This window comes from Rhincodon typus, chromosome 36, assembly GCF_021869965.1.
Source record: "Rhincodon typus isolate 14 chromosome 36, sRhiTyp1.1, whole genome shotgun sequence".
Taxonomy (NCBI): Eukaryota; Metazoa; Chordata; class Chondrichthyes; order Orectolobiformes; family Rhincodontidae; genus Rhincodon; species Rhincodon typus.
In genome coordinates, this window is record NC_063367.1 from 16,967,774 (window position 1) to 16,985,622 (window position 17,849).

Genomic DNA, 17,849 nt, shown 5'->3' on the forward strand with positions numbered 1-17,849 from the left:
TCACAAACAACAGTGGTCCCAACACGGATCCCTGTGGAACACCACTGGTCACAGTTCTCCATTTTGAGAAACTCCCTTCCACTACAACTCTCTGTCTCCTGTTGCCCAGCCAGTTCTCTACCTATCTAGCTAGTACACCCTGGACCCCATGCAACTTCACTTTCTCACTTGCTCACTTTCTCACTTTAGATGGATATGGGCCAAATACAGGTAATGGAAATAGTTTAGTTTGGCTGAAGGGTCTGTTTCCATGCTGTATGACTGTAGAACAGAATGCAGAACATAGTGTTACTGCTACCGAGAAAGTGCAGAGAAAGATCAGCTCTAATATATGAGAGTTCCATTTATAAGTCTGATAACCACAGGGAAGAAGCTGTTCTTAAATCTGTTGGTATGGACAGGAAAGCCATCCATAAGATCTCTCATCCAAGACCTAATCTGACAGAGATGAGAAGGCGTCAGCATCCCATCCCACATCCTACTGCCCAATTATTCAAAGATTCAAGAACAGCTTCTTAACTGCTGTTATCTGACTTTTGAATGGACCTCTCATATGTTAATTCTGGTCTCTGTCTCTCTCTCTGCACCTTCTCTGCAGCTGTAACACTGTATTCTGCACTCTGTTCTGAAACCCTGGTGCACTTTGTACGGTATGATCTGCCTGTACAGCACGCAAAACAACACTTTTCACTGTATCTCGATACACGTGACAACAATAAATCAATCAAACAATCAATCAATTAAATGGTCTCCCCCCCTCCTCCAAACTCACCACCAGGGATCATTAAATTCCAACCAAAGAGTACAAAAGAAGACAGAAAGGAAAAGTAAGATAATAAATGTAAAACGTCATATTTAATAACAGTTAAGTTGTCTTCAGCCTTATGTTTTGGTGATTTATTCATTGTAAACAAACCCAGATATATGTGTATATTCATCTTCATACTTTCAATCCATGTAGACTTGTAAAAAAAAATCCATCATAAACTTGTAATTCTATTTCTGTCATAAAACAGACTTCCATGACTCTCTTATGGACTATGTATGAGCTTGCCAAAAACCCCAACGTGCAAGAAAATTTACGCAGTGAAATTATAGAAGCCAATCAGAAAACACAAGGTGATCTACTACAAATGTTAAAATCAGTGCCACTACTCAAAGCTGCATTAAAGGAAACACTGAGGTAAGAACAGGTCGCAATTATAAGAAACATCAGCTATGATCTTTTCAAATTCTTAAGGCATTTAAAATGACTGAGAAGGTACTATATGTACCAGTAGTGTTTTAGTGCCGTAGTGAGGGATTTCTACGCTATCTTAGGCTTTGTTTTCAGATGCTGCTTTAAACTCAGATATTCTCTACTCTCTCAAGTGGACTTGATTCCAAGACACTATTTTGATGAAGAGTAGGCAAAATATCTCTCGTGTCCTGGCCATTGATCCCTCAGTCATTACCAATAAAATTATCTGGTCATTGGTTCGTTGTTATGGTCAGAGCTTACTGTGTAAAAATGGTTGCTGTGTTTCATACATAACAAACACGGTAACTCTTCAAAAACTTAATTAACTATAAAAAACTTCGGGACATTCTAAGGCCACGAAAAACACTATATAAATGCAAGTCTTTCATTGTCCTTTTCAATAGAGTAGCAGGTAATTGTGGTTTATACCCTACCCTCTACTTTTCTGTAATTAACTCTGGGTTGAAGTTGGTTATATATGGACAAACTAAATGCCACAACACACCTATAATAGATTACATTATTTATTATTAAGTAACTAGTTAAGAGACATTATGATAAAGGTTTTCATCTTGCGCAGATGCAAGAACGACAAATTTCAAAAGGAGCTAAAATTTATACTGCATGAGAAATCCAGGCTGATTGGTTATCTTCTCAGTTCTGATTGGTTGACGATTGCCTTAGAAAATGGCAGGGAACTGTTGTCCTCACACTTTTGACATTCTTGCATCTGCCCTGATGAGTGCAAGATAAAAAAACATTGGCAGCATTTCTTGATCTCAGCAATACTCAAGTTGTGTACTATACTACCCAGTGACTATTTATTACTAATCAATAATTTAAACGTCTCGTAGCAACATGATATATATCTCTGCATTTAATATGTAACACATTTCAGTCAAGCAATCGTAATAAAATATATTCTTACCTAGACACCTTTATCTTCTCAGCTCCCAACCACATTCCCGAGGGCAGTTAGGGTTGAGCAATAAATACTGGCCTAGCTATCAACACCCACAGTTCTATGAATGAATAAAAACCTTCATTTGTTCAAGGTAACTGACTCCCAACCTTTCTCCTGATCACAGGCAAATAAACTATAATAGACCTAAATGCAGTTCAAGCTAATATGAATGTAATTTTTTTAAGAAGCTAAACAGTTGCTGCCTCCTGTACTGTGCTGACTTGAAGATGCAAAATCAATCCAAAATGGAGTGAATTGGCTTCCTTTCCCCAAGAATATACCTATATGAGCACTATCTCTGATCCTCCTAATGTTCAAACAAAGTGAGGATTTCTGATTGACAAATTCCAATGACTTGTAACAGACACCAGCACTGATTTCAAGATTCCACAGGAATTACCTTTAAAAGTGGCCATCCCCTAAATTCTACTTTGTCTGATTTAATGTTCCTGTGACCAATGCCACAAAAGATTCACTTAACACACACATCGACACCCACATGAAAATCAACCTCAGAACTTCCTGAAGAATAATTCACAATTCAATCTCAGAATTTACACAGAATTGTGAATTATTTCATGATAAAAGTGCTACTAGAATTGATCATCTTACTGCCAGCATTAATGTGGCTACATCCATTTCAGTTTTAGCAGAGATTCTGGGACTTATGATGGGCTGCAATGATTTCAAAATATGTAAAATTCATTAATCTACACAACATTTTTAAAAATATTTTGATTTCATTGCAGGCCATAGACAGGATTATTGCAGAATATTACTTCAAAGTAAGCCAGAGAAATTAGATCCTCATTTTTACTGTTGGAGTAACATTAGGGAGATTCTAAATGGAATTGCTATAACGAGAGAACTAGGAGATGGCATGTGTAAGCTTTTTTCAGGATTTGATGACCATGCACAGACAGATTCAATGTGGCAAACTGGACCTGCAACGTTATGTACAAGGAAAGATGATTGATTAGGAAAATGAAACAAATGAATAGTAAAGGGTGTGGAATCGTGTTCAGATCCTTTTTTTCTTTTTTTTTATTCACTCATGGGCCTTGGGCATTGCTAACGGCCAGCATTCATTGCCCGTTTCTAGTTTCCCTCAAAAAGTTGCCCCTGCCTTCTTTAGATTTTAATATCATATCAAGTCAGTGCCTTTGCAATTTTATTCATTAGAATAACACATAAGAAAACCACAGAAGAAAGCCATTCAGGCCAATGTGCTGGTATTTCCTCTTCGAAAGCTTCATCCATCTCCCCTTAGTCACTTTGGTTATGGTCTAACTGCTTCCCACTTGTTTTGTACTTTGTCTCTTGATAATGTGATTTACTTCTATTCATAGGCTTCATCCAGTAGCTGTAACATTACAGCGCTACACAAATGAAGACATTGTATTGCAAAATTACCACATACCTGTTGGGGTAAGATATAGGCAATAAAGTACTTTACTTACCATGCTGGTTTGCAGAAACGATGTGTCATCATCCACTGCAGCTTCCATCACACTCCAAAACAGTTTTCCAATTTTATTACCTTTCACGATGCAACGATGATTGCACTTCAACGTTATTCACATTGCCATATTTATTTGTAAACAGATAGTGGATGCACATAGGGCTTCTTAATTATTGTGTCAACATTGATTCATTTTGATCCCTGAGTCAGAAGATCACAAATTCAGGTCCTTATTATTCAAAATTGAGTAAGAAATGAAGATTGCTGCCGCAGTGAATTATTGAAGGTACGCTTCACCGTTACTACCTCTGTCTTTCAGAGTTGTTAAATGGAGGACCCGGTCAATGCACAAAATCCCATGGCACTAGTCTTCTCCCTGAGGGGCCTGGTTAAAAATTTCCCTCAAAAAAGAACAGATTTTCTGATCATTATTAGCCTGTTGTTTGTGACCCTCCCTATGTACAAATTAGCTGGGCTGGTTTCTGCATTACAACAGTCACTATATGTAACAAGTATTTAATTGATTATAAAGCATCCAAGGACACCCTGGGGTCATATAAAGTACCATATAAATGCATGTATTTATTTTATGGCAGAGCATCACAGCTGAAGCCTCTCACGTCCTCATCAGATAATCAACTACACCCTTTTTTTAAAACAGAAAGCAGAACCAAAATCCTGGCTGATTTTTTACCTCCCAGTGCTTCATTGGTTCAGAATATTTTACTTTACATGGGAGTAGAGATCAGGCTTGTTCTTTCCGAATGTAAAATTCAAATGCACAAATGCAGTATAATTTATGTCTGAGCTTTAGACCACTGCCAATCATTTGTAGTGTGTGTGTATAAATACATATATTATGGACACAAATATACTGGGAAGAGATACGTGAGATTGCAATGATTATAGAATGAATAGGAAAAGTTGGAGTGACTTCATTATGTAACATCTGCAACTGTAGAACTCTGCTTCATGCAGACATTTATTGTGTATTGTGTTGACTGTTCCAGTAATACACCAACAATTGTAAAACATTCGTGATATTGTTTGTTAATCATGATAGCTGCCTAGAGTTCTAGAATTGCAGTGAGTTCAGTCTAGTTTCGACCCGAAACGTCAGCTTTCCTGCTCCTCTGATGCTGTCTGGCCTGCTGTGTTCCTCCAGCTCCACACTGTGTTATCTCAGACTCCAGCATCAACAGTTCTTACCATCTCTCAGTCTAGTTTCTGATGTTTGCCTCTTCAAGCCAAAACAAACTCCTGAATTGTTAAATTTTAATGACTAACAATTAAACAGTTGTGTCATGATGTTATAGTTAAATACCACACACCTGGCAAAGTTAAATATTTCTACACAATTAGTTGTGAATGTTATATTGCAAAATCTTCTCACCAATTATCAGCAACTGTTTTGTGTGGTCAAGAGTTTTGACCTGGAGAGTCAGGCAGCAACTTGAGTGCTTGGTTTCTCGCTACGTTGAAGTTTGCTGGCCAGCCACAATAAATGCAGTGACACTGTTCTAGTCAAATGCACAAATTTGAATAAATATCTCACATAAACCTACAGAATATTTCTAATTATTTTCATGTGTATATTTCCTGAATAAGTTCTATCATCTATCAGCACCTGACGTATTAAAAGACTGTTAACAATCAAACAACATTTACAAACTCTGCTTTGCATTTTACACGAAACAGTACAATAATTTTACAGTATGCATGCATTTCCCTATGTGAATATCAGTATTTGAGATCACAAGCCCAATGATAGAGTGTATTACTCAATGCTTTTCAACATAATTAGCAGTTGCCAAGTAGCACCTTGTGCTTTAGTGTTCAATAACATTGGTATAGAAGCAGTAATATAGTCTCTGGTTTATTCCAACCATAGACCTTAGTGCAGGTGGGATTGTATGCAATGGGAAGAAACTCGGAGATATTTCACAAGCCAGAAAGGTACAACCCAAAAAGGTGGCTGAACCAGGAAAGTAACTACTTCAGAAACCTTGGCTTTGGATTTGGACCCCGGCAGTGCATTGGGCGTAGGATCGCAGAGACAGAAATGCTGCTGTTTCTAATTCACGTAAGTCACTCATTTGTTTTTTGCCAGAAGTTGCCGAACTCACAATAACAACTTTCCATTTTAGGATTCTCAACTTTTTGTTCAAATCAAGTCAGAACCAACATTTTAAGACAGCTTAAACACTAAATCAAAGTTCAGCAATGTTTGTGGAAGGCTTTCATAAATACTTCCATCAAAATAAGGGATTTATAAACCTCTCTCTAGCAGCACTCTATCAAATTCAATACTTTCAGAAACTATCAATGGCTGAGAAATGAGGGAGAGATTTTTAAAAAGAACCTATGTATTAACCCTAGTAACAATGTGAGATTGGATGGGCAAATTGAATTTACATTTGCTGTTTATTTAACATGCTGATTTTTATATGAATTATTTTTTGTGATGTTGATACACTATAACTGCTGATTAATGCCTATTACCCTGTTTTCTTGTTAGATGCTGCAGAACTTCAAAATTGAAACAAGTCGTTTGATTGATGTGAGAACAACCTTTGACCTTATCCTGATTCCGGAGAGCCCCATCATGTTAATTTTAAAGCCTGTTAAGTAAAGAGAAAAGGATATATTTATGGAAGATACATTATATGTTTGTTTCATCTTTTCATTGGAAACTAATTCATGGGTAATCATAAGAAGTATACAGGTTCACTGATCATTAATGGGTTAGCACTGTTAGTCAATTTATTTATCCATTACTTGGATTTATTTCAGTGCGACTGTGATAACGGTCAAATTAAGGTATTGAAATGATGTGGTGACCAATTTTCATGAATGATGGGGAGAAGAGAAGTAAGCAAAACCAGTTCAAACAGCAAGGGAAAAAAAATCATATTGCGGAAGGGAAATGTATTGTCTTTCCTCCCACTGGTGTACCCACAAAATGCTGCTTAAACCCATGAGCTAAATAATTTCTGCTTGCTTTATATAATTAATTGTAATGGCATCCTTTCAAAGTAAGTTCATGATTTTATAAAGCTAAGCACACAAAGCGAACTTTACCCTGATGAAAAATGAACAGAACTCCAAATCAATCAGAAAGGTGACAAACAATTTTATATATTGCAAACCTTTGTTTTTACTTGTGATTTTTCAGCTTCATGTTAGGGTATTATTCCTGTTTCTATATTCACTTGGCAAGAATTACTGAAAAAGAGGCATGCTGTCAAAGCTTTTTATGTTGTACTCATCAGGACAGAATCACAAGAATGCCAAATCTCAAAGGGAACAACAATTTACACTCCATAAGCTAAGAATAAGAACTACATGAGAACCGATCAGCATTCTCTTTTCAGCAATATAGATTGTTCTTCACTTTGAGATCTGGTTTTCATTCAACGTGTGCAAATCTCCTATTTTCAGCATTACAAGAATTATTTTTGCAAATAGTAAGATAAACAGAATGTAAATGATTCATCATGGGAACAATATTTCATTTTCAGTTCCATCTGATTCTATAGAACTTTATTACGTTCAATTTAGATCTTTTTAAAAAATGATCAGCAAAGTTTTTTTTAAAGGTTAGTGATGAAAACTCAGAAATCAAAAAGTGAATTTTTATTTTGAATTTTATATTGTATTAAAAAGTCAATAAAATTGACCTTTATTTTGCATTATTTGGGAACTGGGACAATTAGAGAATTGTACAAGTGGTCAAAGTGCCTTCTTAATATATTTCTCACACTACAACCTCCATTGGCTCCTTGTTTGGCAAATTAACTCGTCTTAGAAGTGAATTTATTTTTAAATATGCTTTATTGCTTTAAATATGCAATAATAATCAATTGTCTGCTATTACCAAAGACAATTTCTGGCCTCTGTGGCTATAACACAGATTTATTTGTGGGCTTAGTTTGACCAGGGGATTTTTCTTATTATCCTAATTCTCATGTAGGTCCGCTTAAAATCACACCGTATAAACATTTCCCTAGTTTTGTATCCTGGTGTGTTTGTTTTGTTTGTATTTTTATCATGACAGGAAGTGATGATTATATGCATTAATAAACTTTTGTAAATACCCCGATTATGAAAAAGCCTAGTGATCTGAACAGCCTTCAACTTGGCATTGTGGGTCAACCCACAGCAGGTGGACTGCAGCAGTTCAAGAAAGCAGCTCACCAGCACCTTCTCAAAGGGCAACCAGGGATGGGCAATAAATGCTGGGCCCAACCAGCAACACCCACATCCCACAAAATGAATAAAAAAACTTACAAACAGACTTAAAACCTCAGCAGAATATGCTCAGAATTTTTTTCGAATCATTCTTAGCACATATATTTCAAGATAAATAGACCAATAGTACATTTCACAGATGTATGAAATATTATTTGCCAGCTATTAAGATTTTTCATCTGTTTTTATTCGAGTTTCTCAACTTATTTGGGTGTGTAACTTGTTTTCCCGGGTCCCACCACTGACATTTATTTCCAAAGGGACATTGTAACTCCTTAAGTGATTTTTGGATGTTTAAGTGTGCATCCTGCTGATTGATCCATTGTTCTTATTTGTAGGCCAGTCACATCGCAAATGGCCAACTATTTTTTGATATTCTGTTGTATATTACAAATACGATTCAAATGATAGCCATTAATTAAACATGTTCAGTATTTTGTCTTAACATGTGCCTTGGGCTGTTTTAAAATGATCACTAGCAATAACAGTTGGTACTCTGCAATACAGATACATCACTTGCCCCATGAATATCAGGGTCTAAAGGGGGACAGACCCTGGATTGTGGCAAAATGTGAGGCATGCAAAAGTATGGGAGGTGACAATGATATTATCCATCTGATCCTATGCGCTTCTGCACCCAGGTGTGTATTTGACATGAAATACCACAGCCCTTTATTCCATTAGTGTTTTGCTTGCTGCTATGGATTCTGCAAGTTTTAGTAGCAGTTACTTTATTCCAGTCCCCAGTGCCAGTAACCAACAAGGTAACCTCAAATTATGGAATATCAATAACACTCCAATGCTCCCTCATCTAACACAGCATTCCTGCAGTTCAGATAAACCTAAGGCAAAAACTTATTGCATTTGGCCAAAGTTTCCACACCATAATCATTAAAGTAAAGATAAAGTCACCATAATCTTACCAGACCATAGGGCTGATCTATTATTAGAGAGAAACAACCAGTGGTAGTTTAACCTGACGATCAAGACATGTTGGGCAGGAGAAGAGGTTGAGAAAGAGAGTCCTTCATGGTAACCTTGGCTGGTACAGGAATTAAACCCATTCTGCTGGCATCACTCTATATCACAAACAATTGTCCAGCCACAGATAACCAACCTCCTACTGTGATCATAGTGTGTCACATGCTTCATAAATTGACCATTAAGAGGATAGTCAAATGAAGCAGTAAGGGTTAGGTATCTCCTTAGTGAACAATGGCAATAAAAGAACTAGTCCCTTTGGTAGATACAGAAACAATTCATCTGACCTTAATAAAAAGCTCCTTCTAATGTCCCTGTGGGATTTTTGCATATGAGGTTCCTTACATCTTTCTTAAGCCCGTGACAACTATTACATTTTATTTTGCCAGCCAGCTTGTCTACTCCATTGAACATAATTTTTGTTTTATTGTGCAACTTTCTGTAGTCACACAAATCACTCTGTGGCCACGTCTGCAAATCCTGTGACAAAATATTTCCAAGAAATTGATTTACCTCTGATTCTGGTGTCTGTGTGTGTGTGTGTGTGTGTGTGTGTGTGTGTGTGTGTGTGTGTGTTTGTGTCTGTGTGTGTGTGTATGATTGTGTATGTGTATGTGCATGCTTGAGAGAGTGTGTGTGTGTGTGTGATTGTATCTGTGTATGTGCATGCTTGAGTGTGTATGTGTGTGTGTATGATTGTGTATGTGTGTGCATGCTTGAGTGTGCATGTGTGTGTACACGTGTTCAAACACCCAAGCCAGTGCCATTTGCTGGCTGAACAGCTGATTTTCTGAGTTTGTTGCACTTCCAAAGATGCAAGGCAGCCTGGCTCACACAGTTTCGGCACATATCAGAAAGGAATGGCATTGGAATTGTTTGGCTGAGTTGTCCTTCAGCGAGACAAACAACATCTTCACTTATCGTACTTACTCTATTGTAGCAATGACATTGCTGGAAGACCCCTCTCTCCATTTGACCCAGCAGATATCAGAGCAGAAGGTCACCTGGTAAACCAAAAACTACTTGGCAAGAGTCTAAGTTCCTTGAAATGCTGGTTTTATGGTCTCTACAATTAAAACATCATCGGCGGTGGCACTCGCTCTAAGTAACATATATTGTGGCCACTAGATTCAACTATTAGCTGCAGTTTAAATGCTTCCTAATGCAATTCTATTCTTCAAAGAAAACAATACAACAGACATCGTTAATGGATAACATTTTATTCCTATATTGTGTAAAAATGCTCCATCTTGAAATGAACAAAAACTACTTTGCGCAATTTATTAATTATTGTTAATAAAGAATATACAGATTAATAAATTACAACAACAACTCTGTGAAGATTACTATATACATTTCTTTACCTTCAGAAATTTTATGTCAGAGCTTTGTGTTGAAAACAAGCCAGAATTTTCATTTTATTCACTCACAGAATGTGAGTATCGCTGGATAGACCAGCATTTATTGCCCATTCCCAATTGCCCAGAGGATGGTTAAGAGTCAAGCACATTACTGTGGATCTGGAGTCACAAGTAGCCCGGTAAAGGTAAGGATGGCAGTTTCTATCCCTAAAGGGCAATAGTGAACCAGATGGGTTTTTCAGACAATTGACAACAGTTTCATGGCCATCATTAGACTGTTGATTCCCAATTTTTTAAGGAATTCAAATTCCACTATCTGCCGTAGTGGGATATGAACCTGCGTCCCCAGAATACTACCTGGGTCTCTGTTAATAATCTAACGGTAATGCTTTGAGGAATCTTTTACAAGGAAGCACAATTTGTTTAGTTGTAAATAAATATGACCAGCTCTGACTTAGTTACTGTCTGCGATGTTCATTTGTAATTTGACTCGGCGCACAATTATTTTCTTAATATGTTGCGGGTGAAATCCTCTTTGGAAATTCATGCCAAAGGATCAAGCATTCCATGTCGATTTCGGGTCAAAACGGTGTCTGAAGCATTTCTCTGTTGAAACGGCAAGGGTAACTATTAAGAGTAGCAAATACCTAGTACAATCCTAATCCAACTCAGGGCCTCTTCAACACTTTATTTTTCCTGAGTGCTAGGAGATATGCAGCAGTAAAATAAGACAGAACAGATATCTCCTGGTGCAGTGGGTAACATCTCTACCTCTGAGACAGAAGCTTGGTGTTCAAGTCCCACTCCTGGACTTGTGGACCATGGGAGATGTGTTTGTACCATGCTTGATTATCAACCTGTAAATCCATCCAACATGCCTTTGGCAGGGCGAAAGAACAGGAGAATCTACTGCTCAGCCAGAAAAGATGCAGTGCAACAGTCTCCCTATAGTAAAAGACTCCATGCACTGGTCCCCTCCATGGCAAGCAATCTCCTCATTTCAAGGGTCTAATAAAGAGGTAGTCAAAAACTAGGCTACATAAAGGTAATAATCACTGATAAACTTGAGAAGGAAGTCAAGAGAAACTTCCTTACTTAGAATTTGGAATTCGCTATCACCTGGAGTTGTTGACGTGTAAAGAGTGGATGAATTTGAGGAAATAATATAAATGTATGAGGGAGAAAGGTACAAAAGATGCTAAAGCATTTAAGTAAGTAAGGTTGGACGGGACTCATCTGCAGTATAAACATATGCATGGATCAGCTGAGGCAAACAGCAATGCCATGTAACCCATTCCAACCTAGTACTGTAGAATATCTTTTTGTCTTTGGTCACCGTTTCATCCTCCTCAAACCTCCCAGCGGGTATGAAATCTAAATTAAACATCATGTAGCCAGAATTTCCTAACTGATATCCTTACTTACTCTAGTAGTCTTCAACTTTGCCCACTAGCTGAGTTTCCCAAAAAAGCTCCTTTCTAAAAAAAAAGCTCCTTTTTAAAAACACATAATGGATGCCAAAGTTTACTGGAGATGGTCAGTATTGAGAGAACAATCTCACTCACCAAAGGAAAATCATGCAACACCATGGTAGAGGTTCTGGTAAAACCATGTTCATGTTCAGACAGCCTTGTCAACATCTCCTGTTTCTCCCGTCCCCATTTCCGTGAATTCTCCTCCAACTAGCAAATAAAAAGCAGAGAGAAATAAAGATCAGTTATTTCCCAGATGGCACAGCTTAACTGAAACTTTCCAGCGTGTACCTGGGTTGGCAACAATTTACATACTTCACAATGAACATTGAATGTTTTCAAGAAGGAGTTAGGAGTAGCTCCTAAGGCTAAAGGAATCAAAGGGTATGGGGAAAGAGTGGGAAGAGGCTATTGATCACATTGAATGTTTCAAAGGTCTAATCCTGCTCTTATTTTCTATGTTTCCGTCAGCAAAAGACTACTGTGTATTTGGATTCCATTATTTGGAATGTCATTGGACTAGTAAGACAATGTCCCAGGCTAATACTTTGGAACAAGAGTTGAATTGCAGGTAGTGAAAATTCAAAGAATTGCTGCCTTGGCCTGAGTTAGCTCCAGCACAGACTCCTAACGGAAGAGGAGAGAGTCAGACTACCTTTCTAAGTTGCCTATAGTCCAATGCCTCAAAGATTTTCCCTCATCTGTCACACACTGAGTGGTGAAACAGCAGCTGACAAAAACATACAGAGTGTGGAGAGATGCAACCTGAAAGCATCTTTCCAAATCTACATACCAGCGTCTCCAGCGTCTGTACGCGTCTCTGCGTCTTCTCCAATTTTGCTAAAAGACTTAGTTTCTCTGAGTCGGTAAGGGACTCCTGAAAGAAAGAGATAGAGCAGTGAAAAGATCAGCATAAAGAGAGGGCTTTATATATTCCCTCATGGGATCTGGGCATTAATGGCCAGGTCATCATTCATTGTCCTTCCCTCCACATTGCTGTGGGTCACGTAGACCAGGCCAGGCAAGAATGGCAGATTTCCTTCCCCAAAGAACATTAAAATACAGTCAGATTTCTAGCACCTGCAGTTCTTTGTTTTATTTTTGGGTTTATACATCAATTGACTTTGGGTACATTGATGTAATTAGTCCACATTTTAAATTCCAGAATTTGATTGAATTTCAATAGGACAGAGTAAATTAGGAGCGCTTCTATTCCAGTTAGTTAAAATGTTAAGAAATCAAATCGCATTTATTGGATAAAGGAATCATACCTTCAGTGAGTGCATGGGATGCTGAACAATGATGGGTGCAGGCTGTAGGCGTAACCTTTCAATCTCTTCCCTCAACCGGGCATTCTCTGCCAACAGAACAGACTCCACCTCTTTCCTTATGTTGTCTTCAGTGTTCACTGTACAAAAACAAGCAGGATTCACCATTACACACCATTAGACACTACCAATACACAGCATGAACCTGATCAATGTAACCACCCATTTGCACCAAAAATCAATTCACTTAAATTAATTACATTGCCAACATAAATCACAAAGCTTTGGGCTGTTGTGGTGCAGTGGTAGTGTCCGTACCTCTGGGCTAGAGCCTCCAGATTCAAGTCTCACCTGCCCTGAAGGTGTATCATAACATATTTTAACAGGTTGGTTAAAAGCTTTTTTTAAACATGACTAAGTTATCTTGTAGCATGGAGGTAATGTCTCTAGGCCAGAAGGTCCAGGTTCAAGTCCCATCTCAGGTTGTGATGGCCTTGGTATGTCTTTATGTTCTTAAATGAGTTATATCACATTTCAAATGCAAACATATTGTTCAGGAGTGGTTGGATATTTATTAAAACATCCTAAACTTAATGCTTCAAACAATTGGTACCAACAGGCTGTTTAGCGAGCTGGAGATCTCGGTGTTATGATCCCAGGGTAAGGGGTCTTCCATCTAGGATAGAGATGAGAACAAATTTTCTCATTCAGTAGATTGTGAAACTTTGGAATTCTTGACCCCAGAGAGCTCACGGCTGAAGTCGATCGAGTTTTGGACACTGAGCGAGTCAAAGAGGCTATGGTGTGAGAATAGAGTAGAGGTGAAAATCATTCATGATCTTGTTAAATGGCTGAATAGAGTCTGGGGGACGAATGACCTACTCCTGCTCCTATTTCTTAGTGTGTTTGCCACTTGAATTTACCTGCATGCTTTTTAGATGCTTCAGGCTTTGCTCTTGGTCTCTCTTTCAACTTTTTGTCCAAAAGAGTCTCCATTCTTTCGATAACCTGCATCAAAATGACAAGTGGTAGGTTAGTTAAATGCCATTCGTAAAGTGTGGATAGCATTTGGTTCCAAATCTAAACCATGCTGCACTGAACCCTGTGAGAGTGTGAAACTGACCGGATACCAGAATATATCTGGCAAGTCACTCAAATAATATGTCAATAAAATTTGATCAAGTGCCAAACAAGAATGTTCTCATGATGCATCTTAAAGCTTTGAGTAAGACTTACAATAACATACCCGGTTGCGCAACAAAACAAGTACTGAAAAAGAAAATGAGAATCATCACTGCATTTTTTGAGTCTTCAGGAAAATAAGGTCAAAACTAGTACCTACGTTAGAATAGTCAAATGTAATTCAGTAAGCGATGCTGCAGTATGATAAAGTGTAACAGAAATATTAGTGAATTCATTGACAGATTCTTCACCTGATGAGCTACAGGTTGCCAAGATGACTTGGTGACACACTCAGCAGGTTTCCTCACCTGCCACCAAAGTTTCTTCGTGATGGATTTTGACCTCCCAAGTCTATGTGCAGCCATGACTTCATTCAATGGCGCGCCACCCAACCTGTCTGGGGCTTCCCAACTGCAGCGCAGCATAGAGGCAACATTGCTTGCCATGTTTCTGATTTTAGTTCAAACAACGATTGCTAAAAGGACACCAGAAGCAGGAGGCTCTAACTACCAGGAAGTTCTTGTCCTTATAAAAAAGTAGGTCATAGGGTCATAGAAATATACAGCACGGAAATTGACCCTTCGGTCCAACTCGTCCATGCCGACCAGATATCCTAAATAAATCTAGTCCCATTTACCAGCATTTGGCCCATATCCCTCTAAAGCGTTCCTATTCATGTACTCATCCAGATGCCTTTTAAATGTTGTAATTGTACCAGCCTCCACCACTTCCTCTGACAGCTTATTCCATACACTCACTATCCTCTGCTTGAAAAATTTGCCCCATAGGGACCGTTTAAATCTTCCCCCTCTCAACTTAAACTTATGCCCTCTAGTTTTGGACTCCCCCACCATGAGGAAAAGACATTGTTTATTTACCCTATCCATGCCCCTCATGATTTTACAAACCTCTGTAAGTGTCACCCTCAGCCTCCAATGCTCCAGGGAAAATAGCCCCAGCCTGTTCAGCCTCTCCCTAAAGCTCAAACACTCCAAACCTGGCAACATCCTTGTAAATCTTTTCTGAACCCTTTCATGTTGCACAACATCCTTCCTATAGCAAGGAGACCGGAATTACATGCAGTAGACCAATAGTGGCCTAACCAATGTCCTGTACAGCTGCAGCATGACCTCCCAACTCCTGTACTCAGTACACTCACCACTAAAGGCAATTGTATCAAATGCTTTCTTCACTATCCTGTCTACCTGGGACTCCATTTTCAAGGAACTATGAACCTGCACTGCAAGGTCTCTTTGTTCAGCAAGACTCCCCAGAACCTTACCATTAAGTGTATAAGTCCTGCCCTAAATTGCCTTTCCAAAATGCAGCATCTACGTTTATCTAAATTAAACAACATCTGCCACTCCTTGGCCCATTGCACCATCTGCTTAAGATCCCGTTAAGGGGTTATCTTGAGGTCTAGAGATCTTTAACATTACAAAGGAATTTAGAATCATAACATCATAGAGTCATGCAGCATGGAAACAGGCCCTTTGGCCAACTCGTCCATGCCAAACAAGTTTACCAAACTAAAAACTCGTCCCATTTGCCTACGTTTGATCCATATCCCTCTAAACCTTTCCTGTCCAAATGTCTTTTAAATGTTGTACATGTACCTGCATCTACCACTTCCTCTGGCAAGAAAAAGTCCCAGCCTATCCAACCACTCCTTATGACTCAAACCCTCCAGTCCCAGCAACATCCTTGAAAATCATGCCTGCACCATCTCCAATTTAACAACATCTTTCCTATAGCAGGATGACCAGAATTTTACACAGTATTCCAAACATGGCCTCACCAATGTCATGTAAAGTTGCAATGTGACATCCTGGACTGAATGTTCTGACTGGTGAAGCCAAGTATACCAAATACACTCTTTGCCACCCTGTCTACCTGTGACACCACTTTCAAGGAACTTTGTACCTGAACTCCTAGGTCTCTCTGTTCAACAACACTCCCCAGGACTCTACATTAACTGTGTAAGTCCTGCCCTGGTTTGTCTTACCAAAATGCAACACCTCTCATTTATCTAAAGTAAACTCCATCTGCCGCTCCTCAGCCCATTGGCCCAGCTGATCAAGATCCGATTGTACTCTTATATAACCTTCTCCACTGTCCACTATAGCACTAATTTTGGTGACATCAGTATACTTACTAATCATGCTTCCTAAATTTTCATCCAAATCATTTATATAAATAACAAACAACAGTGGACCCAACACCAACCCCTGCAGAAACACCGCTGGTCACAGGTCTCCAGTCTGAAAAACAACCGTCTACCACCACCCAGAGATAGTAAGAACTGCCGATCCTGGAGTCAGAGATAACACAGTGTGGAGCTGGAGGAACACAGCAGGCCAGGCAGCGTTAGAGGAGCAGGAAAGCTGATGTTTCAGGTCGGGGCCCTTCTTCAGAAATTTCTTTCCTGCTTCTCTGATGCTGCCTGGCCTGCTGTATTCCTCCAGCTCCACACTGTGTTACCTCTACCACCACCCTCTGTCTCCTACTGTCAAGCCAATTTTTTATCCAATTGGCTAACCCTCCCTGGATCCCATGCAATCTAACTTTAGTAACCAGTCTACGATGCGGAACATTGTCAAAGGCCTTGCTAACATGCATGTATACAAGGTCTGCCACTCTGCCCTCAATAATCCTCTTGGTTATCTCTGCAAAAAAACTCCTTAGAGTTTGTGAGACATGATTTCCCATGCGCAAAGAACATAAACATAAGAACTAGGAGCAGGAGTAGGCCGTCCGGCCCTTCAAGCCTGCTCCGCCATTCAATAAGATCATGGCTGATCTTTTCGTGGACTCAGATCCACTTACCCGCGTTCTCACCGTATCCCTTAATTCCTTTATTGTTCAAAAAAAATCTACCTTATCTTTAAAAACGTTTACTGAAGTAGCGTCAACTATTTCACTGGGCAAGGAATTCCCATAGATTAACAACCCTCTGGGTGAAGAAGTTCCTTCTCAATTCAGTCCTAAATCTGCTCCCTCTAATCTTGAGGCTATGCCCTCTTGTCCTAGCTTCACCTGCCAGTGGAAACATCCTCTCTACTTCTATCTTATCTATTCCCTTCATAATTTTACATGTTTCTATAAGATCCCCCCTCAATCTTCTGAATTCCAATGAATATAATCACAATCTACTCAGTCTCTCCTCATAAGCCAACCCCCTCAACTCCGGAATCAACATAGTGAACCTCCTTTGCACTCCCTCCAGTGCCAGTACATCCTTTCTCAAGTAAGGAGACCAAAACTGCACACAGTACTCCAGGTGTGGCCTCACCAGCACCTTGTACAGCTGCAACATAACCTCTCTGCTTTTAATCTCAATCCCTTTAGCAATGAAGGACAAAATTCCATTTGCCTTCCTAATTACTTGTTGTACCTGCAGACCTACCTTCTGTGATTCATGCACAAGGACACCCAGGTCCCTCTGCATAGCAGCATGCTGCAACTTTTTACCATTCAAGTAATAATCCTTTTTACTATTACTCCTACCAAAATGTATGACTTCACATTTATTTACATTGTATTCCATCTGCCAGACCTTTGCCCACTCACTCAATGTATCTATGTTCCTCTGCAAAGTTTCACAGTCCTCTGCACACTTTGCTCTGCCACTCATCTTAGTGTCATCTGCAAACTTTGACACCCTACAC

The 17,849-nt window shown here is 39.1% G+C and overlaps 3 protein-coding genes across 6 annotated transcripts in view; 2 read left to right on the plus strand and 1 right to left on the minus strand.

Annotated features, from left to right (window-relative positions):
• Positions 1-9,454, plus strand: part of LOC109921387 (cholesterol side-chain cleavage enzyme, mitochondrial) — a 33,479-nt gene extending 24,025 nt beyond the window's left edge. For both annotated transcript variants that reach the window (XM_048617218.1, XM_048617220.1), the window contains exons 6-9: positions 1,017-1,183; positions 3,554-3,632; positions 5,558-5,749; positions 6,185-9,454. In XM_048617218.1, the coding sequence (XP_048473175.1) occupies positions 1,017-1,183; positions 3,554-3,632; positions 5,558-5,749; positions 6,185-6,298 (552 nt within the window). In that variant the 3' untranslated portion in view covers positions 6,299-9,454. The remainder of the gene's footprint in view (positions 1-1,016; positions 1,184-3,553; positions 3,633-5,557; positions 5,750-6,184) is intronic.
• LOC109929142 (dual oxidase 2-like) overlaps positions 1-17,849 on the plus strand; it is a 702,670-nt gene that overhangs the window by 274,298 nt on the left and 410,523 nt on the right. The window lies entirely within an intron of this gene.
• ccdc33 (coiled-coil domain containing 33) overlaps positions 10,526-17,849 on the minus strand; it is a 280,780-nt gene continuing 273,456 nt past the window's right edge. For both annotated transcript variants that reach the window (XM_048617213.1, XM_048617212.1), the window contains exons 20-24: positions 13,923-14,007; positions 13,003-13,139; positions 12,525-12,608; positions 11,825-11,941; positions 10,526-10,865 (exon numbers count right to left, since the gene is read on the minus strand). In XM_048617213.1, coding sequence (XP_048473170.1) covers positions 10,803-10,865; positions 11,825-11,941; positions 12,525-12,608; positions 13,003-13,139; positions 13,923-14,007 — 486 coding nt within the window. In that variant the 3' untranslated portion in view covers positions 10,526-10,802. The remainder of the gene's footprint in view (positions 10,866-11,824; positions 11,942-12,524; positions 12,609-13,002; positions 13,140-13,922; positions 14,008-17,849) is intronic.